Source organism: Ciconia boyciana, chromosome 7, assembly GCF_034638445.1.
Source record: "Ciconia boyciana chromosome 7, ASM3463844v1, whole genome shotgun sequence".
NCBI lineage: Eukaryota > Metazoa > Chordata > Aves > Ciconiiformes > Ciconiidae > Ciconia > Ciconia boyciana.
The window spans coordinates 46,835,615-46,859,823 of record NC_132940.1 but is presented as its reverse complement, the minus strand read 5'-3'; the positions used below and the strand labels follow the sequence as shown (position 1 = coordinate 46,859,823).

The 24,209-nt window shown below is 38.3% G+C and overlaps 1 protein-coding gene across 1 annotated transcript in view; it reads left to right on the top strand.

The window, feature by feature from the left end:
* Nucleotides 1-22,985, top strand: part of FARSB (phenylalanyl-tRNA synthetase subunit beta) — a 41,449-nt gene extending 18,464 nt beyond the window's left edge. Inside the window, exons 16-17 of the mRNA XM_072867775.1 lie at nt 6,393-6,545; nt 22,715-22,985. Of these exons, the coding sequence (XP_072723876.1) occupies nt 6,393-6,545; nt 22,715-22,866 (305 nt within the window). The 3' untranslated portion in view covers nt 22,867-22,985. The remainder of the gene's footprint in view (nt 1-6,392; nt 6,546-22,714) is intronic.
* The last annotated feature ends 1,224 nt before the right edge of the window (nt 22,986-24,209 follow it).

Sequence of the window (24,209 nt, the reverse complement as noted above, 5' to 3'; positions counted from 1 at the left end):
CTTGTTCTTAATCTAGTGCTCCTTTGCCTTCTTATCATGGCTATAACTCAAGAGAGAAACTCCCTGCTGGGAATGTTTTCAAGTGGCACAAACCTTGGAAAGTAGTAAATATTGAAGGCATGCTGCTATTGCAGTACTAGAACCTGTTTAAACTGCTGCAGTCTCAAAGATGTGCAGTGCTGTGCCAACTGAAAAGCAGTATGTCTCGAGCCTGGGAATAGCAGGTTGTACTTGCAGACTAATTTGATTCTGGAGAGCTGTAACTCAGAAGAAAATATTGGCGTCAGTGTGTCTCAGCATGATCCCTTTTCCATGTTCCCATCCTTTTTAAACAGGATTGCTTGTATTTGTTCTCCAAAATTATCTTCTGGAAAACTGACAACCAATATGAAGAATTAGATTTGTAGCACAGATACAGGGTAAAGATCGGAGCAAGTCTGTGTATAAAAATGTATAAATAAATAAAAAGCTCGAAAGTATAAAATTTCCCCTGTCATCTACAAAAAGATTTTCCTTATCTTTCCACTTCATCCAACTATGCTAAAAAAGCGCGGCTGCCTTTGAATTGTTCTGTAACCTTAATTGTTTTATGTGAAACAGCCAAAGCAGCTAGTTCAAAAGCTTCAGTGAAATCCTTCCTGTGTGATGGGGCCTCTTTGCACTGATTTCACTGTATAGGATCAAAATTTCAGATTATCTTTTTTATCTGGAAAAATGTATCAAAGTAAAACGAGCTGTAAAAATGGATTTTTAAAATGTTAAAAATTTGTCTAAAATTCACTGATTTGTTTCTTTCTATGTGGTATATTAGGGGAAAAGGAGTGCACAAGCTAGAACTTTTGGGAGGAAGTGCTTGTACACTGAGTTACAACTTTGAAGTTTTGCCTCTTGGTGAAAAAGGCTGACATTACTTTAAATTCAGCAGCAGAACTTGTTCTGTTGTTTCATTATCTGGTTTCAGATTTTAGTGGTTGTGTTTAAGGTATCTGGGATCTGCAAAACAAAGGTTTATATAAGGCATAAACAAAATGGCAAGTAAATTGCTTTGGTGATGAATTTAATTTGTAGGTTACTTTTTTTTTTAAAGAAAAAAAAGCCTTGCCAAGCAAAATAAGCACTTTTAGCAAACCATATAGACTTTTTTTTTTATTAAATACAGACAGTTTGGTGGTACAGCTCATTCCTTGTTGGGCGTGGAGTTAGCTAGAATGCAAAAAATGTGGTACAGATGGCAGAATAGCATCAGCATTCTTCAGAACCAGGAGTGGGGCTATTTATCTTGGAATAAGGATTTATACAATGTATAAAATATTCTGGCTTTATAAAATTTGCAAGTTAAATTGATTACTTTTATTTCATGTGTGTTAATTGTAGCTCTTGAAAGCTTTCATTTATGTGGATGGCTGCTTAACAGTTTTATAAAGACTGATTTTGCAGTGTACTTCATTTTGATGGGAATCATTGCAACAGATGAAAGATAAAGACTTCTGAGGCAGCAGCTTTGTACTCTATGCTCTTGTGCAGCCCTCTCGTGGGCTGAGCACTTACAGACTGTGACCAGTATCTGAAACTGTTTTTAATGTTGTGTTTAGAATAACTACTCAAATTTACTTCCTACTTTATCAAATTTACTTCCAAAATTAAACTTCCCTAATAAACAGTTTGAAAGGGGAGGGGAGAAAGAAAAACTGGTAACTCTGCAAACACTGAAAAATGTGGGGTTGTCCTCTCACATATGGAATGAGATTTCCTGCAGAAGGCTTATGTCATCAGACTGACTAATTTAATTTTATTGTTTCATGATTTTGGCATGCAGAATTTCCAATTAATAATTTAAAAAGTATGGGTCAAAAGAGTACTGACATTAACTGTATTTGAAATGGCATCTTGTAGTCATTCATGTGTGAATGAACCTAGCTCTTTTAAACACACTGTTTTTTAATAAAGTACCTTCTTACACAGAACTCATGCTTACCAAGGTGAACCGAACTTATTTCTCTTCAGACATATCTGGCAGAAAGATTTGATGTACTAAATTAGCAAAACGTGTGCCAGATTTAATATAACTAAATGGAACCAAATCTGAGCAGAAATGTTTCTTTTCAAGACAGGAGGAAATGTGCTGATTTTGAATACGTTACACAGCATTTGTGGTTAGCTTGTAACACTAGATAGTCACTTCTGGTAGGATAGTTACACTAGTTCAGCATATACATCATCACCTTACACCACAAGTCCTAGCAGAGAATAGCCTTTCTCTCCTTTACTGCAACAAAAGAAATTAATCCATTAGAAAATCACCTCTGACCAGTGATCTTGGAGAATCTGGCAAGCTTATGGTAGCACACATTTAGCATAATTTACATCATTTATTTCTGTGATTTGTGAGTACAGCTGCTGCTGTATTTTGAAGCAGTTTTCCAAACTGTCAGGGAATGTTACTAATATGCAGAAAATAATTTGTGATTTTTGTGAGGCTGTGAGACAAGTTTAAATGAGCAGGTGCCCCCTTTCAGATCACCCAGTCATTTTTCTGAAGCATCTCTAATTTGGAAGGGGGCAGTGCACAACACTGCTTTATCTTCCCCTGCACTCTTTTGGCTCACATATTCCTAACCAGCTGCCCATCCTTTGGATAGTTTTTCAGCAGCATCCCCAGGAAGTGCTTTGAAGTCTGAGAAAAAAAAAAAATATATATAACTATACTTGGCAGGCTCATTTAAAAAATAGAATTGTTTCATGGCATGACACAAGAGATCTCTTAAGTGAGTTATAAAGAACCAAAGCATTTCTAACATCTGCCAGCTTTTGCATACAGTTCCTAATACTTTCTTTTTTCTTCCTATTGCCTGTTGTGAATGAACTTCTTGTGTTGTAATACAACTCTGTAAAGGAGTAAGTTTTAGAACACAGTTTTTTGAAATGCTTGAAAATGTATCCTTTCCTTTACCAAGGATTTTTACAGTTGGCTTGAAAACATGAGGTATAAAAATTGTTGTGTATGTTTATTTCTGATGCATTAGTTAAGAATAGTCATCTGAAGACAGCATTGACTATCTAAATAATAATGAAATTAAATTCAGATAGTTGTCACAAATTCTGCCAGCATAATGAATCACAGAAAAAAATAAAATAGTTCTATTGAACATCTAGCCCAAAGAACATTCAGTCTTAGGAACAAATAAAAACTTGGGGAAGGGGAAAACACTTTCTTCTTTTCCATTGCTCAGTACAACATGAAAGTAGATTATCTACCATTCATGACTGTGTATTACTAATTGGTATCTTAGAAGAGCTAGGAAACAGAGATACATAATGATGGGACTGAACAGCCAGCGTACTCAGACCAGAAATCAGATGTTGCATTTATTGATATTTTCTCTGTAGGCTTTACTTTTCTGTGTTGCCATTTTAAGTTCAGGAATGGATTCTCCAGCATTATTTAATACTGCAAATTATTGTAATGACAGGAAAAAGTTCCTGAGTGACAAAATACAGACTTACTGCCACAGTAAGTTCAGCTTTCAGTGATTGTTGAGAAAACTTGCAGCTGTATTGCCAAATTGCTGCTCTAGAAGTTTTGAATGACTTTTGGCTCAAAAAGACTGTGCTTTCGTCTTTTGTGTAGGCTCTTGCTCCTGTATTTTGCAGTCGTTTTTAATCCTTGTGTTTCTACCCAATTGGTAAATGTTTTCCTGTTTAGTTTTTGATAGATTTTTTTGTTACTAAATGGTTAGTTGGACCAAATAAGCAAGATGTAAATTTAATTAAAAAAAAAAAATCTAATTTCTTATGTGGTAGATATTAACAGTTCGGGGAACATCCAAGGACCACTAGAGTTCCTGCTTGCATTTAATCTTACTGTACATCAAGCATAAAGATTGGCTATGGCGGGTCAGACCAAAGGCTCATTTAGCCCAGTAACCTGTCTGTAACTCTAGCTAAAAGTGTTTGTCAAGGGAAAAGCATGAGAGCAGGTAAGCGTATATAATACTTCTGGAGTGCTCCCCTGTTCTCCAGCCACGAGTAGCTCAGGGACTTCCTGACTCAAACGTGTTTCTTTGTCTCTAGTAACAAACAGATTTATCTCCTGTGAGTTTCCTCTGCTTCCTCAGAACCATGTAAACTTCTAGCATCGACCGAATCCTGTGGGGAAGAAGTTTTACTACTTAACTCTATGCTGCCTGAAGAACCCACTCCTTTCCTTGTTTTGAGCTTGGCTCCTGTTTATTTTGATGTCCTCTATTTCTTGTATTGAATGCAGCAGCAAACAATTGATGCCTGTAGAAAAGAACCATTTCTTGAGGTCTGAGGCACTCAGTTCTGGTACTTACATCCAGAGCTACACAGAAGTACAATTCAGACTGTAGGTGCAGCTGTAACTCCCATGAAGTCACTAACCATACAGGGATCTTTAACCCCACTCTTTCTCTGGGCAGCATGCAGTGCAGTGCCTTTTTTCTGGGAACACTAAGTCCAGCTGAGATGTTTCATGACTAGAGGTCCTGACAAATACCCACTGTGCACACAATTGGACTGTGTAAAGAACAACTCACCCTGGCATATGCTGGATTTCATGTACATTTCTTTTGGGTATTTCCAGGAAAAAAATATGAAAGCTCTACACATGCAACCTTATGTCCCATGGTGCTGCCCTACCTTAACTTGCAGGCCAGGGAGAGTTGTTCTTTTTAATCCTTTATTCTTAATTCCTTCACTACTGAAGTAGTTCTTATTCCCTCTTTCCCCTCAAATATTACAAGTATTAGTAGATCTCTAGGATTTCCTTTTTTTTTTTTTCTGAAGGTAATTCAGTTGCTGTCAGTAAATAAATTTATTTTGCATATCTAATTGTCGTTAAGTGGAAGAGATAAATATGCGAATGTCCATTGAGACATGAGCAACTGGGAGACCACAATGACAGAGGACTCTCTACAAAGGGAATAAATCTATGCATGAAAATCTGGCTGTAACTTATTGCACTATATGTCAATATTACGAAGCAGTGCAGTATAGAAGGGGATCAGTTGATGACTCACAGTCCGTGCTATATGCATGTAATTGGTCCTTTTGACTAGCTCTAGTCTGATTATGTGTGCTGAATGCCCTTGAGTGGTTGAAGCTATTTAGGTGCCCTTCTGGAACACCTGCCCTGACTTGAATTGCAACTGAAAGGACTCTGGCTTATATGCTGCAGGGTTGCTTTACAATGTGAACAGAAGCATGGTAAGTGGGGATGATCAGGATATTTCCTTCAGAAGTGCAGGTCTGGTCCAAACTGAAATGCAGTATATATACTTAAGATGCTTTCAAAGCATATGAATGTCCAGAAGAAGAGGACAGTCATATAAAAAGTCCTTCCCTGGGTTCAGCAAACTTTCCCCTTGTATACGCCAACCTTGCTGAACACATGCTTGCACTTTAACCTTGAGAAGGTAAAGACCTGAGGGCAATAAACGAGTTCACTACATTAATCAGTATTTTGAATTTCACTGCTACTAATTGGCAGCTGTGACAATAGACTTGTTACTCTGTTCCTAGATCATTCCTTCCAAAAAGCAGAAATGTTGAAATCCGTAATGATTAAAGCTTCAAAGTAGGCCACAGTGGTCGTAGAGAGTGTATATTGCAGTGGTGTAGTCTAAAGGTACAAGTATAACAACATATTACTATGTATTGATTTTGGAAGTTTAAAAAAGAAAAATGTGTTTTGGTGAAATCAATAATGTAAGAAAACTTACAGCAGGGAGAAGGCAGGGTTTTGACTTAAGGAACTGTCCAAAGTGGGCGACACTCATGTCACAGTCTTGAGGTTGTGAATACAGCACGTTTTTCATAGTCACTTGGTTTCAGGGATGTCCAAGACGATCATGAAAAGCATCAGTTGTGATCTGGAAACCTGTGTGAATTTAGATCCTTTCACAGATCACCATGCTACCATTATTACTCATTTCAAGTTGTTTTGTACTGGTAGTTATTCTGCAACCGAGTTCTATAAATACTTATCTTTCCCACCAGCATCACAAGTTTCCTGGTGCTTACTGAGTATTTACATTTTGGCTAGTCTGTTTTTAATTTCTTTAACACTTAACTATATGCTTGGTACCTGTCGCTGTGTAGAATACTTGTATTTAACAAGCCTATTTCCTGCTCAAGGCATAGGATACTTTAAATCTTTCTTTACAGTTCTGACTGAGACTCCAGTGGGTTAAAGAAATCCCATTATTTCCTGAGATTATATGACAAGTGTGTCAGAGAAGCCATTTTACATACTCATTTCTCCTTTCAGTCACAAGTGCCTCACAGTACAGCAGAAGAAAACTGATGCAAAAGGCAAGGTTAAAAGTATGATAAAATTTCCCAGATAACGTAATTGTTTCCTTCTTCTTCAGATGTAGGTGCAAGAAACTACAAGCATTTCTGTGCAGTTTATTACAACAAGAGCCCAGGGTTTGAGATCATCCATGGTTTGCTGGACAGGGTCATGCAGCTTCTGGAAGTACCACCAAATGAAGAGAATGGATACACAATCAAGGCAACTGAAGGTAAGGAAGACAGAGCTGCAGTGTACAGCAGAGGTTGTTCTGGAGCTCAAATGTTCCCCTACAATCCGAGGTGTATTTTTGGTTCTCAGCAGTAGGCACTAAGAATTAATATTATGTTATATACTATCATACTGCAGTATAAGTGAAAAAGCATTAACTGCATTCACTGATTGTAAAATGGGATTTCTGTCTTTCTGTGAGCTGTTCCAAGTAGTTTTATATAAATTGCGTGTTAACAGCTTTTTAAGGAGACTTACAGTAAAGCGTATGCCATGAACTTCATGGACTGTTTACAATGAATTAGTCTGCCGATTGCAAGGGTAGGTAGGAATTCACCAAATTGATGAATATGCCAGGTACCCACTGCATTCTGTTTGACTAACAGTACCTGGAAAAGACAACTTCTTACACCTGATCTTTTATTTTATAGCTTTATCTATAGCTTCTATTCATATGTACCTTTTATTTATATACTCATATGAAGATATATGCCTTATATATTTTTTTATTCAAAGACCTGCTGTCTTTGAGACTGAGCCTGCTGCTTAGACAAGTATTTGTATAACAGCCCTCTTCCTTCTCCATACAGGGTGAGCTGCACATTAATTATAAATAACATTCTTAAGTGCGAAATCTCCTCTGTGTATGTGCATATGCATGTAAGAGAGAAAGCAAGGAGGCTGACCCCATTACTTCATTGAGAGAGCATAGGTTGATGCAAGAGAGCAAACATCAGCAACTAATCTCTTCTGCTACCTAAAATAACAGTGTAGTAAATACAGCATAGAAAGCAAGGCTGCAGGGATAGCAGCTATGATTCTACTTATACGTCATGCGTTGGTGTTGAGAGATATGAGGCACTGACTCAAATTGACTCAGCTTGAAGAAGTGCCTCCATTCTGCACTTACTGGAACAAGTGGCACTGACAGAGCCCCTGACAACCTGACCGAGCTTGCCTATTCATAGAACTTTAATGAAAAATTGTTAGATGTCTCCCTGTTTTGCAGTGCACTGCCAAGATGCCAAACATAACACTTCAACCGGTCTCCTAGCACTTTAACGCACATTTGTGTCATATATTGATGCTTTTTTTTTCCCCTCCTGTTTTTTGACAAAGTAGTATTTTGCTCAGTATTATTTAGGCAGACTTTCAAAGGGTTTATTATAATATTGTTAATAGGATTCCCAGGTTGACCAGAGGAATGTTTAAACATTTGTACTTTTTGTTCTAATTCTACCAAGCACAGAACAGGTAATAGCAAAGCTTCTTATTTGGAAGGAGGGTAGGGTGGGGGGGTTTGAAGAGCCTCTAGGAGCTGGGTACTCAGCTGTCGTTGAAGTCAAACCAAACTCTTAGATTCCTTTTCAAAACTCTTCTGTAGCTTGTTTTTGAATAGACGTATCAAGAGTTTGCTGTAGTACTGAAAATATTTGCAAGTGGTTTATATTCTATACTGTAGCGTTTCAACGACGCATGGCTCGCTTCAAGAAACTGGAAAAAAAGATCTCAAAGAATAATCCTAACACAGTGAAGAAGTTATTTGAAGATACTACTGCTGTTTAGTATTCCTGATGCCATGGGATTTGTAATGCCCATTCAAAAATCCCTACATTCCCATGACATTACTCCACAATGCATTTAGTGTAAAGGATGGATTATGCCTTGTCATATGCAATATATTACAAGCAGTTTGTGGCTTTTGGCTATAGACAAAAAGAGTGCCGACTACTTTCTGTTTCGCCAGTGATTCAGAAACTCTCCTGGGATGGCATATAGATTCCTTGCAGTTCTCCTGACATTGGAATTTAACCTTGGTAATAATGCAGATGGCTGATACTCTAGTGCCATAGTGAATGCAGTGTCTCTGCACCAACTTAAAAGACCTTGACTGCAGAGATGGTTGGAAGTTGAAGTAGTTTGGGGGATTTTGTTTGTTTGGTTGGTTGTTTTTTTTAACTTGCTTGGCAATCTGTCAATTAAGCATGTGTGAGAGAGAAAATGTCAGCAGATGATGGAGTAAGGTCAATTGCTGAGTGAAAAAAGAAATATCCTGTAACATCTTAAGAGACTGCAGCATACTGAAATAATTCAGAAGAACAGTGCAAGTTACTTCAGAGGTTTTAAATCAGGACATTACACATGGCATGGATTTTTAGATGTATCTTTATGGAGCACACTTTTTTATTGCCTATGCCAAATTAAAATTTGTACAGTGAGAAATGGGTTTATCCTATGACTCTGATTTAGAAAGACCCTAGATCCTTTTTCTGTATATGATCGTAAGCAAAACTTGAGACTAGTAAGCAACAGAGTGTAAAGGTAGGGTTTTAGTCCAGTTGTTTTTATTCCTTGTGTAACTGATGAAAATAGTTCCAGTGATTATTGAAAAACAATACAGGGAAAAAATGTTGTTTTAAATGAGCAACAAAGAATAGATAGAGATGTATTGGACACATATTTGCCTCTTTTCCAAATTCACTTTGAAAAATGAAATGCCTGTACTATAGTCCTCTTTGGTCCATATGTGCAAATCATGGTTATTTAAGCTCCTTCTGTTCTACCAACACCTAAGTGCCCTGTGATTTGACCTTAAGGTCAGAGCCTTTTTGCCTTTATAGCAACACCTGTGAAAAAAGTACAGATGCTAGAAAATATGGGTGAAATTGTGATGTTCCCCTGGCCTTTGCACTACGCTTTGGTGTAATCTGAGCTAGGTAATAAATGGAGAAGAGCTGTTTAGAGCAGCCTTAAGGAAGAGAGGAGTTTGAGTGACTGAATTCAAGGATTTCAACATACATTTGGCACTCAATGCTTTTCAGTTTCTTAGAGTTACTAATGGAACCATTTTTTTCTTATTACCACTAAATAGACAAAATTATAACATTTTAAAGACAGAATTCTGAAGTGCTACCCATTGTTTTAAAATGCACAGAATGAACTTTTTGATACATTAGTGAATCCTACAATTACTGGCCTAGAAAAGCATTTTGGTTTTTTTCTTTATTTGTTTTATAGCATAGGCATCCATAATCAAACATAGATTGAAACTACTATGATAATTGCATCAATCCTCTAATTTGTATGTGCTCCATAATAAATTTTTTTGCATAAAACTCTTGAAATTTTAGCCAGTTCCATACCATTAATAAAATTTAAAGATCAGTATGGATGTGTAGGAGAAAAATAAATGTATTGGATGTGTATTGAAATGGATGTGTTGAATGTATGTATTGAATTGGATGTATTGAAATGGATGTATTGAAATGGATGTGGATTGAAATGAAAATAAATGGATGTGTATTGAAAAATAAAATCAAACTTTTTAAGCAATAAAAATACGGGTAGAAAGAGAAATTTGGTCATATATTGTCAGGTAATTTTATTTAATATAATTATTTATTTATTAGTTCACTTTCATTGGTTTCAGTTCCCTTGAATTGAAAACTAGAGGCATTCTGATAATTATATTGGAAGGTATTCTTAATTTCAAGTTTTAATCTCTGTAGAAATGGGTATGTTTTCTGCAACATTTTGGTCACCTTGTGCTTCTAGATGACCATCTGACATGACTGTTTTCTTCCAGAAATCAGGACCATGATCACAGGAGGTGATGTTAATAATAGGATTTGGGTCCATGGTAAAGTCTTACTTAGGCTAAAAAGAATTTAAAAAGGGCTTAGTAAATATTGACAGTGGATTCTATATTGCAGTCTTCAACAGAGTGGTGTGAAGTTATAGTTATCCTCGCTCACGTTATAACATTTAGAATGACTGTTCCTTATTTAAGGAAAGAAACCCTGATTTTGCAGTACCTTCTGAGATTCTTTGTACTTTGCAAGTGGAAGTAAATTGGGCACAAACTGTTTGAAAAGGGAAAATAATATCCATATTTTATGAAAATGAAGCAATTTGACAGGTTCAGAGAAAATATTAATGGTAAATCCGTGCATCAATACTGCTTCACTGTCTGCCCCGCTGCATTGCATGACAAAATTGACATTTGATAAAATAGCATTCATTCATGTGAAAACAGTCCCTAAATAGTGTGAGCTTGTGACATGAGCTACTTCTTTGTACATTATTGATTCTTGTGAATTTCAGCTAACTCTTGGAATTTGTTTGGTTTTTTTAAGTAAACATTCATGCCATTCATTCTTTTAGGGTAATCAACAGTTTAGTAAAGCTGGGAAGTCAGCCCCTTTGTGTTCAACATAAATATGTACTTAATAAATGCATACTAAGTCTTGCTTCCTTCAGTAATTGACAGTTGTCTTTCAAAAAAAAAAAGGGAGAAATTGCACTCCCTTCTTTTTACTGCCCTTATTTAATTAAATGAAAGGTGTGGTAAAGCGTATAAAATTTTAATTCCACAGTAAATCATAGTAATAGCTTCTCATTTAGTAAGGTTTAGCTGTGAAATTAGAGGTGTAATAGTTATCTCCATAACTAAGAACATCAATAAACATTTGCTTTTATAATAATAATTGTACAACAAACAACTTTAAAAGAAGATATAGACTGTAAACCTCAATTCACAAGACAAGAGGAGGGAAGTCTGGGACTAATTCTGAGTTACTTGTATAGAATTGAACCCCAGCATCTATCTCTGGTTATCAGTTTAAATTGGGATACTATAATATACACAGATGTTTAGTACCCATGTTGAACTTGGCATTATTAATACCCATTTTATTTTAAGGAACCGTAGCTTGATTGCTCTTAATGGCAATCCTGGCCTTTCAATTGCCTGTCTTGGCAGCCATTGCATCGTTCATGAATGTCAATAATTGTGTATTTACTCATAGAAAACTAAAGGAAGTGTGCCAATTTTACTATGAAACCTCCAAATATCATTTGTGACATACTAGAAGATATCAGTCAATTCTTAATCCATTTAATTGGCATTCAAAAATAGATACTTTGTAGGTGCAGTTGCATCCTTGTAACTGTATTTAGCTACCAAACTTGTAATTTGAAAGATGATAATGTGATTTATGTGACAACATCTGTTTTCAATAAAAACATATCAGCTGGTAATTGACTGTATTCACGTCCTCTGAATTTCACATTTGCTGATTCCCAAATAATTTTTTCTCACCCAGGATCAATCTGGATCATCCACCTTGGAATACTGGCACCACATTAACATTTTTCTAGTACTACAGAATTCCCAGTATTGTTACTATAAGTTAACAGCAGCAGGCAGGATATTTGCTTTGAGAAAGACACCAGAATTCTGGTGCCTGAGACTCCTAGCATCTCAGAAACATCCTAGTCCTGGAAGATGTAACCAAACATATTCTTCATTTTTTCAGGACTGGAAGACATCTTATTATACTCAAGAATACCCTTTTTTTACTCCCAGATGAAAATAAATATTTATTAAAACCTTACACATTTCTGTCTCAAAAAGTCCAGCCAGTCTTGTTAGCAGATGAAAACACTCTACCTACAATTTGTTTCCAATATTTTTAAAAATCTTTCTAATGCTGTCTTTATTGCTGCCAGTCATTAATCTTTCCTAAATTATTCAGTTTCCTTGATGAATTTTCAGCCACTGTTATTAATCACATTTTATGAAGTGCAATTTATTTCTCTCGTTTTTGTCTGTAAGTAGCTTTTCTGATTTTTGACCACTTTCACTTCAGCACTAAATATGGGTAGTGTTTTAGCCAAAAATGTTCCCAGTTTTTGTTGTGAAACTAGTACTACTTGTTTATCAAATAAATCATGCTTGAAGATCTCCCGATCTTCCACTCCTATTCTTCTGTTTAGTTTCCCACCCCACCCCCCAGTCAGCTTCATGAATTAACAACACTGAGAGGTAAGGACAGTTTTTTAAATCTGACTGAGTTTAGTACTTTTAAATGTATTACTCTGATTCTGCAAGGGATTTCAGGAGTTCCAGTGCTGATCATTACAATGGCTTCATTATAAGGCAACTTGCAAAATCGGATGTTTGTCACTAGTTCTTGCGGCTTTTCCAGTGTTGGCCACTACTTTGAGATATAATGAATTTCTAATTAATTTCTCATCCTTTTCTCTTGAGCAATTTTCCCTGCAGCATCAAGGGAGCTTAGTGAAGTGAAGAACTACAGTTCTAACAACTCAAAATGAAATTATCTAATAAAATGGGTGTGGCTGCTCACTTAATGTCTCTTTGTCTATTATCTCTGCTCTTTATTTCCTTCCTGTAAATACAGGACTTCAGATTTATAGGACTAAATCCCTACAAACTTAGGCTAAGTTTATTTCTGTCTTATGAAGTATCTTCCCATATCAGTGTTGATGCCTCAAATTTGGTTGTAACCATTTTAACACCCAAGGAGGTACCTGGCAAAGATACGAACCAGGCGAGTTGCTTATATTATTTAATTAGCCAAAGTGCGAGTCTACAGTGTCTGGAGTTTCTCCAGGGAAACCTGATTTATCAAAATTTGACAGCGTGCTGTACCACTGGATATCTCAGAGGTGTCTTGCTGTTGCAAGTGACGCAGTTATTATGCCAGACAACACTGAAATAGTTTGTGGCAAAACCCATAGTTTGTTTCTGGAAATAAGTCTCATTTCATTAACTTTGTGTTAGACAGTTGATCTTTATTCTGAAAAAAGAAGCTATTGGAAGTTTGAGGAGGGCTTTTTCCATTCCTATGGTCGTTTCAGCTCCTCATTTGAAAGTTTTTCAATGTTCCCAATGCCCTTCAAATATAATTTGTTTGCACAAGCCTCACCCCCCCCCCCAAAAAAAAAAAAAAATTTATCAGATAGAGGAAGAATAAATTATTTTAGCACTGCACAGGATAATAAAAGGTTTGACAGGCTTAACTTCTGTGTCTTTTAAACTTTCATCACCAAATTAATGGTTGACATGCTTTTTCCCCCACATATGAAATTAGAAAGTTCAGTAAGAGAACAAAGAACATATTTATTTCTCAGATTCAGAATATTAATTTCAGAAGAGAAACTCCTTTGAATTGACTCATTTGGAAGTATGTTTCCTATGGTATAACAGTGGGAGAAAAAATCTATGGTAACTGCAAAAATATTCTGGGGAGGGTTGTCAAGTCAACTTGTAAAGAAACACAAGCTATCTTCTCTTACCTTCCTCTTTTTGCAAGTACTAACTAATAAAGATTACAATGTTTTTCATCCCATTGCATTTTATTCTGACAGAGTAGGGATGCTCCAAGAAGTAGTAGCATTTCTCCTAACAGACTTTTCATTTTCTAACAGCTTTTGTCAACTGCCAGAACCATCTAAAACATTGGCGTTTGTGTTCCTGAGCTCAAGGTGTTCATTTCTTCTCCCTGACATTAAGTCTTTGCTCTTCTGCTGTTCCTTACTGGGGAGGCCTCTTCAGAGTTTAATTCTTGCCCCCCCCCCCCCCCCCCCCCCCGCAACTATCTTTTTTAATCATACATCATAATGAGTCTTAACAGATAAAAATCTTCCTTGCATCAAGAGTTTTAAGCGTCTGGCACAGCTTACATTATATAATATAGAATTAGGTCATTTCCATTTTTTCTGTCTGTCTCCTTACATTTTGAAATAGAAAATTATTTCTTAATCATAAACTATATTTTCAATGTTGCAAAGCCTTCTCTGGAAAATAAATTATTCATCCAAGCCAGCAGCAGAAATAGCAGCAAATTGCACATCTCCTTTCTCAGTGAACGGGGGCAGTGATCTAAGCAGGGAGGGTCAAGGTGCAGGTCTGGTTGCACTGGCTTCTCTGGTGAAGTGCTACCCTTGACCAGCGCCACAGCTTCATCCTTTGATTCATTTTTCACCTCCTGCACAGTCTGCTATGGGTAGAGGCCATCTGAGCGTCTGTATGCTTTCATTTTCACTACAACATTAATGCTAGCAATTGTGATCATGCCGAATTGATAGCTCAGATTTTTGAGCTGTGATATGGAGGCAGAGGGGTAGTGCTTCAAATTTAGTCTTACATACATTTTCTAACTTTTATTTATGCAATAAAGTTTTAAACAGGAATTTGCAAGATTTTGGCTCAAACTTTTAGATCAACTTTTAGAATGCAGGATCCTAAGAATAGTATTTCTGTTGCCCATGGTGGAGGAATTGACTTTACCTTTGCTTATGCTGTATGCTTATTGCTTATGCTGTATGCTGAAACGATAGATAGCAAAGAAATGCTGAGCTACTGCAGACTCAACCCAGTACATGAACTAGGCACACATCCTCCTTGTTTGGGTCCAGAAGCAGAATAGCCATATTTGTTGTAGACCCAGTATTGCTTCTGGTACCGGGCTGGCTCACATTCAGCCAGTTCAAGCATTTCTGTTCCTAGTGGTGCAGCCATGTGCTTCAGCCACAAGGCATTGGTTTGCAACAGAAATCTTAGTTGCTAAAACTAAGTGATTAACAGTTCCAGTGACCGCTGAGATTCATTGTTTAATTATGTATAACTCCATGCTAGTTTGTCAAGTCGTTTTCTAAAAGGCATGAAATGTGCTAGCTGTGAAAGCATAACATCGGGTGGCTGTTATTTATCTCAGCCAGTAATGTCAAGTCATTGGGAGGGGAGGACAGCTTAGCCTAGGACATGAAGTGAATAAACAACATGCAAACTAAATATGACATACTAAAGTAGACTTGCAGACTGACTTAGTGCTGGTTCTTGTTATTCTCTAATGCTTGTATGAAAACAGAGCCTAAAAGCTAAAGTCTGCTGCCTTACTGTGTATACATAGAGTATGTTATACCCCCTACCGTAAAGAATATGGTTTATTGTTTCCTAGTCTGACAGATTTGGTGTTTGCAAGGGTGAATTATTCCTTTAGATATTTAAAGAGGAATAAAAACAGTCATGGAATAGAAAGAAATTAAGTTTTTTAATATTCAAAGCTTTGTGTTCTCTAACTTAAGTGAAATAGCAAGACATCTTAAAAAAAAAAAAGCTTTCTTTGGGATTAGGAATTCTCTAGTTTTACAAATAGCTGTGACACAATATCAGCTTAGGTTTGTGACTTTTAGACAGGATGAAGTATAACATTTCAGATAAGTCTGGATAAATCGGATAAAACTGGCCTAAAAGCAAAGATTAGCTATGTAATGGTAAGTCTACAGTGCAGCTAAACTCCAGTGTAGAATTGCTGTTTCTCACAACTGCCACACAAATGCAAATTTATTGAGCTTTATACACAAATACTGATTTCTAGAAAAATACATGGAATCTGATAGATATCTTTCTAGGTTTCCTACTTAAGTTTTTCTGTACACATTATTTAAGCAGCCACCCTGGTACTCCAGCACTGAATATGTGAAATCCTGTTACCCAGATCAGTTACACAAAATGTCTGCTTTCCTTAGCCTCAGCATCCACCCAAATATTACCTTTCATTAGGAAAGGCAGGAATACAGTGATTTTACCCAAATAATCTTAGGTGTTTGACACTGCTGTAATACTGAGAATAATACAGACGAATAAAGAGGAGGTCCAAACCTGTTACATTCTTGAACCACTTCCTGACGTCCAGCAACACCAGACGTTCTCTGTTAAAGCTCCTGGGGCACTCTGCAGCAAGAATGAAAAACAAATCTAGCCTAAAAGTCTGTGTTGGGCTCTGTTCTCAAGGCAAATGAAGGAAAGCGATTGCTAGCTACACCAGTCCCCAGTTCATCACTGCAACACACTTTAACATGACTAACAACAGTTGACCCTGGACCCAAGCAGTATTCTGATTATTTCCACACTGTTTACAGTGTATTTTAAGTTTGTATTTGTAAAACAATATCATTGATCCCTAAGTAGTCTTAAATATAGTCAAATACAGAATAGAATGTATTCAGTTGTAGAGTTGTATATGAGGGTTCTTATGAGATAGAAGAATTAGTTTTTCTTACACCCTTCCTGAGATACAAGTTAATAAAAATGGAGCCATTGACTTAGTTGTAACATGAGAAGATGATTAATGGACTGACCACTGCAAATTTGTGGATGATTCTCCCTATTCCCTACCCTCATTGTCTGCACAAGGACTCTAGTATTCAACTCTATTTTTGGATATTCAGTGTACCAGTCCAGGTAAATAATTGATTGTCCCTTTACCCTCTTCTGCTCTGCCCTGTATGTGGAGGCTTTTGAGGAAACATAGGAAGAAATCAGAATGAAAGATGTCCTTCAGACAGAGGACATATTTGTTCATATCATACAGATATTTCTTCTGTCATCGTTTCAAGCGTTAATTATTTTCTTTGGGGGGAAAAAAATAAGGTGCTTACCTTAAATTTGACTGTACTGATTTGAATTTCCTGACATGTCATTACAGTTAGGTGTGATCTGGGGAGTGGAGGTTGTTCTGGCATGGCTTTAGTCAGGAGTTACAAACCAGGAAACTAAAGTTAATAAATACACCACTGATCCCAAAGTATGGTTTTTCTAGGCATGAGAATATATGGGGGAAGAACTGCTGACAATGTGCAACTTAAAAGAGCAGTTGGTCTCTCAGTATGTTCCAAAAATCATGCAAGATTTGACATCTCTGTGATTTTAAAAATTAGCTAAAGGTAAGTCATCCCATGACAAGATACAATTTTGAGGTTGCTATTGCTTTGCATGAGGCTCTGGGACCCTGACTGCACTGCGCACATGGGCAAGAAAAGGTAGTTGCCTTTTAAAATACTGACTGGTCTGATAGTGTCCTGTGACTTTGCATTTGAGTGTATCTGCCAAAAGAGGGAATTAGTCAAAAATGTGAAGAACCTGATCCTAAAAAGAAAAACAACATCTAGCCTCACAAAACTAAATTCCATCCAATGTAGCACAGGTAAAATACTCCACCAGTCAGGCTGAGGTAGTGAAAGGGCAGCTGGAGTGACTAAGGGGATGGAGAATTAAGATGAAAGACTTCAGAGGCCAGGTGAGCTCTGCTCTATTACCTTCTTAAGCTTCAGCTTCCGATGTTCCTTCAAATTATAGGAACAAACGAGTGGGTTTGAAGGCTTAGTACAACTGTCGGCCTATAATACTACTTTAATCTATTTCTTTTTGAGAAGGAGAGAGAGTAAGGTAGAGAAAAGAAACTGTGCAAGGTGTTTGACAACAAAGAGTGCAGGGACCTTGGAGCTCTTTGAGGGTCAATTAGCCAGAAAATGTGTTAAAGACTACATGCTCTATTGGATTATTGGCCAAAGAATTACCCCAAAGCAATCGAAGTGGCCCTGTTGCCTGAATACAGAGCGGCAATTACAGATTTTGAGGACATACTACAGAAGCCTTAATTAAAGGTATTATTTCTACATCACTGAACATTGGGAATTAAATTCTTACTTGCAGCCACGAGAAGTAGCTTTTGTCTTTCGCTTGCGTGTAGTATGTCAGCATAAGACCTGGCTGGCTTTGGCATCTCTTCTTTAGGAACGCATATTGTATTTCACCCCACCCCTTCTTGTAACTACCAGTTATAATGTTGACATATTAAGAGGTGGATTTCCATTGCTAGACCTTCTGGCTTCCTCTGGCATTGTATAGGTCTCTATCAGCAAGGACAATATGATCTCTAATTAGATTTCAAGGTGAAGTTTATGAAGTACTATTTGTGTGCAGAGCAGAAAGGATTAACTATATCAAGAGTGATAAATCTGTTATCCTTAAAATAGATGGTATAGTAAACTACAATTTTTAAACGAATTTTGGCTCTTGATGTACTTGATGGTACAACCAACCAGACCTACAAGAGCAGCCCTTCAATATAATTGCACCAGCAGCAAACACAGTCCCTTCCTAGCACACCTACTGATAATGGTGCCTCCAGCTGTGCTTTGGTGACTGCTTGACTAGTGAAAGCTTTCTTCAGGAAAACCATGCTCTTCACAACCATACCATTCTTGATGCTATTACATACACAGATAGGACAAACTCTATTGTCAACTTTGAACTCCCGCTCAAAAGCTGCGGGTCACAGCTGCTAACTTTTCGGGAAGGCACCCTTTAGACTCCTTTTGGCATCAGGTCTTTACTGAAGCTTAAGAGCACTGGGCTTCAGCTTATGGTGTGATTTATTCGAACAAGATAATAGCGCGTGGTTTTTTTGCTGATCCCCATATGCGCAAGTAGCATAAACACGTCTTTCATACAGCCTTGACTCTCACTCTGAAGTTTTATACTTTACTTCAAGAGTTAACGTGATAGTCCAGTCCGTAACACAAGCTTTGCTAGAAATCTAAAACACCATTGCTATTTACTTGATAATACAAGAAACATATGAATCAGGGGAAAAAAAAATCCTTACCTTTGTTTCCTGGTTATTTTGACAAATCCTGTAGGTTTCCTGTCCTGCTCTGTGGGTTGCTCAGATCCTCCTGCAACCCGTGGCTTGTCATCAGCACAGTGAGGTTCCTCCAGCTCAGGTCTCCTTTTGTAGTCGTGGTTGGTCAGTCAAAGCACTCCTGGCTGCAAAATGCTCATTTCTCTTTTCCCCCCTTTCTGCTCAGATTTTTCATGTTACTTCTGAGTTTTTTCTTTCTTTATGTTCTTCCTTTTCAATGTCTGCATTTTTTGATGTGAAATTTACATTTGGTGCCCTGGCAGAGATACATGGACCAACAACACCCAGTCTCAGTCATGAGCCAACTTCCTTGCCTTACCACGTGTATGGTCAAAGGGAGAGTCACTAAGATGAGGAAGACCTTAGATCCCCCATCTGTGGGATGCAGTCTGGAGGCCCTTTTGGCAGGCAGGAATATACTTTGAAACATTCTATAGTGCAGCCAATTATCATAATAATAGTTTCATTATTAACCAGAGTTCATAAACTCTCTGTAAACCTATTCCGCAGCTCATGTTTCTTTGGTGTAAGAGCCAAGTGTTAGATGGACAGATGGGGACCCTAAAGCTTTTAACAGGTTCTTTCATTTTTATTTGCTTATTGTCTGATCTCTTCCAGTCACAGAATTATACCCTGCAAGTGCCATGTCTGCAAAGGACCAGACACACTAGTGACTGCACTGTGAAGTAACCAACATTTCAGGGTTAGCTTAACTAGAAACGTAGAGGTGATTTGCTTCCTGCACTTTGGGGAGCTAAACGTTCCCCCTTGATATTAATTATATATTTACCTCTTCACTGCAAGGGAGTGCAAAGTAAAATAAATAACATCATGGTCCAGCATTGGTTGCTGCATATGAGATGGAAAATGTGGCTGAATGCCTAACCCATAGCCTGGAGCAGTGTATTCAGAGCCACACTGAATGTATGGTTTCATGGTAAAGGTTTCAGCCAAATCAACAGCTTGTCCCACTCTCCTCCCCTCTGCAGGTGGAGAGCCACCACCTTGCTTTTGGCGGTGGTGATTCACTGATTCAGTTCACTTGTGTTATGAAGCTGTGCTGTAAGCTCATGGTAAGAAGGGATAAATTTTATCGGTGTTAAGATTCTAGCTAACATAACTCTTCATTTTATGCCATAATCATTAAGCCACTTCATAGCTTCTGATACAATGTCATGAATTGCCATCAGTTTTCAAAATTTATCACAAATGCATATTACTTAGTTAAATGCAAGGGAACTTCTACTGAAGTGAACCTTCTAGGGAAGGTCAGTAGTGGTGGATGTGAGGGTTGGGTAAGGCTTCAAGTCCCTCTGCTACCCGTCCACCTTCTACCTAACTTCTGACTGGGAGACCGATAACTTGTGATGCCCGGATAGCAGAGCATTTTTTGTGCCTGAAAACATAAAATTGTTTCACAGTTTTGATGACTCATTGACTGAGTGCAGTATTATTTTAGACCCCATCCAGATGTCTACAAGTTTAAAAACAGTTAAGTCTCATGATATAATTTGGTCTAGATGTGCAAGAAGATAAAGTAACTTTCCCAAGGCTACACACAAGGCAGCTCAGAAGAACAGACAAGTCAGACTCACAGCTTTTTAAGTAACCATATTGTCAAAGCTCTTTTTTCCTATAATTTTATAGTGGGGTACCATGCCAACATTGTTAACTTCTGCTTGGTTCTTGCTCTTGTGCCAGTTTAAGCTTACAGTCAAGTTTCTAAAAGAATGTCACTGTGCTGCTCACATCCTTGGTACAATACCAGCTTTATTCACAAATAGGAAAGCCTTTACCACTAACTGCAAGGGTACTTTATTTTTAGGTTATGTTTTCACCCACAATCTGCAGAGTGATCTGTATGTGTGGCATTTGTTTCTTTTCTAAATTTGTTTTGTCAAGTTTTATTTTAACACTTGTTTTGAATAGCGCAGCTTGGCAGCGGCAAGTGTCTGTTTGGCTAGAGTCACATGCCAGTAACATCCAGGGGCTAGATAATGTCACTTTTGTACCTGCAGTGTAAGTATTTGGTTTGGGCTCGTAGCTAAGACTGGAACTGGATGATTTAAAAGATACTGGTTCTGAATATTTTTTCAAACAGTCTTTAGGTAATGTTACGGTGATCATTTACTACCACCATCAGATTTCACAAGGCAGCCCAAACTGAAGTACACGTTTAACTTAATTCGCACTTGCAGCAAGTTGGACAAGAAAAAAACCGAATCGCTGTTCTTATTCTTGTAGCTGCAAGTTGTGACTACAAACCTCACAGGAGACTTCTTAAATAAACTATTTCTGTTGGGGAGCTAACAAAGAATATATCTCTGGGCTTGACCACTAGTGATCAGAGTGTCATGAGTGTCATGATCAGAGTGATCAGAGTGTCATTCCTGACGTTTGAGGTTAATTTGGCCCTTTATTGCCTTTTTTAAATAGCTCCTTGTAAATGCAGTAAAATGTCCTGGGCTGATCCTGAACCTTAAATAGCATTTGGAGCAACCAGAGAGTAAGTTGCCATTAGGAAATTCTTGCAGTCCCTTTGCAGGATGCAGAGGATGCTGAAGGGCTGAGTGCTGTGTCAGTAGCAGGCAGGGAGCAGAACTGGAAGCAGCTCCTCAGCTGTTGTCTTCATAGTGGCACAGAAGCACGTAGAGCAGGGATGTTTCTCATCCGCACTGATGCAACCTCACGCATACCCAATAACCAGCTCTTCTTGTAGAAGATGCTTTGTTGGATTTTAGCCTATTGAGATAAAGATGCAGAGCAGGGGGTGAGGGCAGGGAAGCTGACTGGTGCCCGATGCTCTCCCTGCCAACTTGTTTAACTTCTGAGTGGGAATCTAGTAAAGAGCCCTTCCCTCCCTGCAAGGGCAGTAGCATTAAAAACATGGTGGAGGCAGCTTTCCTGAATCCACAGTAGGATTCAGTGGCCTTGCTTCATCCTCTCCCCTTTCCACTTTTGAGTTCACAGCATCATCTGCAGCACAAGGTCCTGCGCACCATGCCTTGCTTCCACACACTTGTTATGAAAGAGGTGGCTTCAGAAGCTGCAGCTTGCTGGTTTGGTTTTGTCTTTTGAAGGGCTATCAGGTCAAAATGCCACTCACCTCAGGACAGAGACAAAAAAAATGCAAGTGTAGCTGTTACAGACAAGCTTGAATGTATTGCTGGTGTAGCCACCATGCACAGGTAAGTTCCCAAGTAGGAAGGGCTTTCTGTAAAAAAGTCTGCACGGCTCCTCCAAGTTCTTCATCACCGATTCAATTACTTTTTTTTTCTTTTTTTTTTTAAACTCACAAATAACATTTAAAACCTGGGGCTTGGTTTGAGGTAAGAGGAAGATGATCTTCGACTTCCTTTGAGTTGTTCATTGTTCCACAGTTTTACAGTGTATATGAAACTGCTTAAAAGCTCTTCTCCAGATGAGGAATGTAGGTTGTTTCTAATTATGTGACATGTAATCAAGTGTGACATGCCTGCTTACCCCTTAGATGACAGCAAGCTTTATTTCCTTAAGCAGAGTAAGGTGGGAAACATTCAGGTGTTAAATAGCCTAAAGCCTGCAAAAGTTATTCATTTCAGTAGTCCTCTGACTTGACTTATTTGTGCTAATTTCTATTACAGGAGTAACTTAGTCAAAAAAACTAGAGTGTGAAAAATGCCCACGATTTGGGCTTCACATTTTATTTTTAACTCAAAGTATTTCCTCATTCTCTATCAATCATGACAACTGTTAATGTAAGAAAGTGAGAGCCCCTTCTTAGCATCTCAGCACCGAGAAGTGTTTAATACTGAGAGCTTTGTTCTCCATGTTAAATGCCTATTGACTTCCTTGGCCCAGAGAAATATTGATTTTTATCTCACTTTCTTTACAGGCCCTGCTTTCTTTCCTGGTCGCTGTGCTGAGATTTTTGCCAAAGGTCAAAGCATTGGGAAACTTGGAGTCCTACACCCCGATGTTATCACCAAGTTTGAGCTCACCATGCCATGCTCTGCCCTAGAGATCAATATTGAACCCTTCGTGTGAAGACAGGACTTTTATCCTCCTACAGCCATCCACTGTCACATGCAGCACTCTCTGCTCTTCTCTCCGGGGGACATGTGCTTATACTTTTATATTCCAATAAACTAGAAAAACAGAGCCTGGCTCCCTGGGTAAATACGTTCTTTACAGTGTAATTTGGCTAGTTTCTGCAGGGTAAGAATGTGGCATCTTGGACTAGACCATGCCCTCGATATTTGGGGGGGGGGGGGGAAGAAGTTGGGTAAAAGCCCAGTGTTTTACAAGAGAAATGTAATGACAGAGCACATGATTAGTTTTCAAAATCAGAAATGTTCCACAGACACAGCTTCATACTGTAACTGATTATGGCTGCATAACAGGAATCTCATTCTTTTCTTATTGCATGAAATAAGATAATTGATTAGAGCAAATGTTGAGTGAATGTGAGCAGAACTAAGGAGTTGAGCTTTTATTCTGTACGGTTGTCATGTGCTCATCAGTGGCTGGGGGAGGAAAATAAACTTGTTTCATGAAAAACAGAGCTATTTTGTAAGCAAGATATGTGTAATATCTGCTTCCCTACTCCAGACATAACTGTTGAACCTTTATCATTCTAAATTCAGAAAGGGGAGGGGGTGGCATTAAATTTTTTCATGGTTGATGTAAGCCTAGTGGTTTTTGAAGCTCCAAACCAAATTGGGGAAATACATTTAAGAGCATATGCCAGTGGTCTTTTGCATGAAGAGCTGAAAAATATCAAAGCCTTTGTCCGACTGAGGCTGGCATATTTGCCTCCAGAAGTTAGCGTGGTCCCACTGCACTCACGTAGCCCTACCAGTGGCTTTCTGAACCCCAGCTGCGCAGCAGGGACCACGCGGCTTTCGGACAGTTTTACTTTTCTTGCAGTTTTGCCCCTGACAATATATGAAAACCTCTCGTAGGTCAGGCTTCTCCTCTAGGTGGCTTTCTGGCAGCAGTTATGCTACAGCCTGGCACATTGTGCCTCTGCTGTCTGGGAAACTGAGAAGCTCCATCCAGCAGGCGATGCCCAATACATCCCTCCTGGTGTAATGTCACTGAGTGGGTGGCCAGCTCAGTACACTGAAGCAGGCTCTTTACTGGCTTGCTAATGAGGCTATCCCTCATTTGTGATATTATAACCCTTGCTAATGTTGCAGGCTAACAATAGCGAGTATTTTGCATTAGGCCAATACGCTGTGGCTCGTTTCCATTGTGAGAGACAGATAGCCCCTGATCCCAGAAGGGGACCGTCCCAGGGTGGACATCTGGGTGATGCTGGAGAAGGGTGTTACAATTACTGGCTCAACAAGAAGACATATGCAATGGTGAGGGTAAGGTAGGCTCAT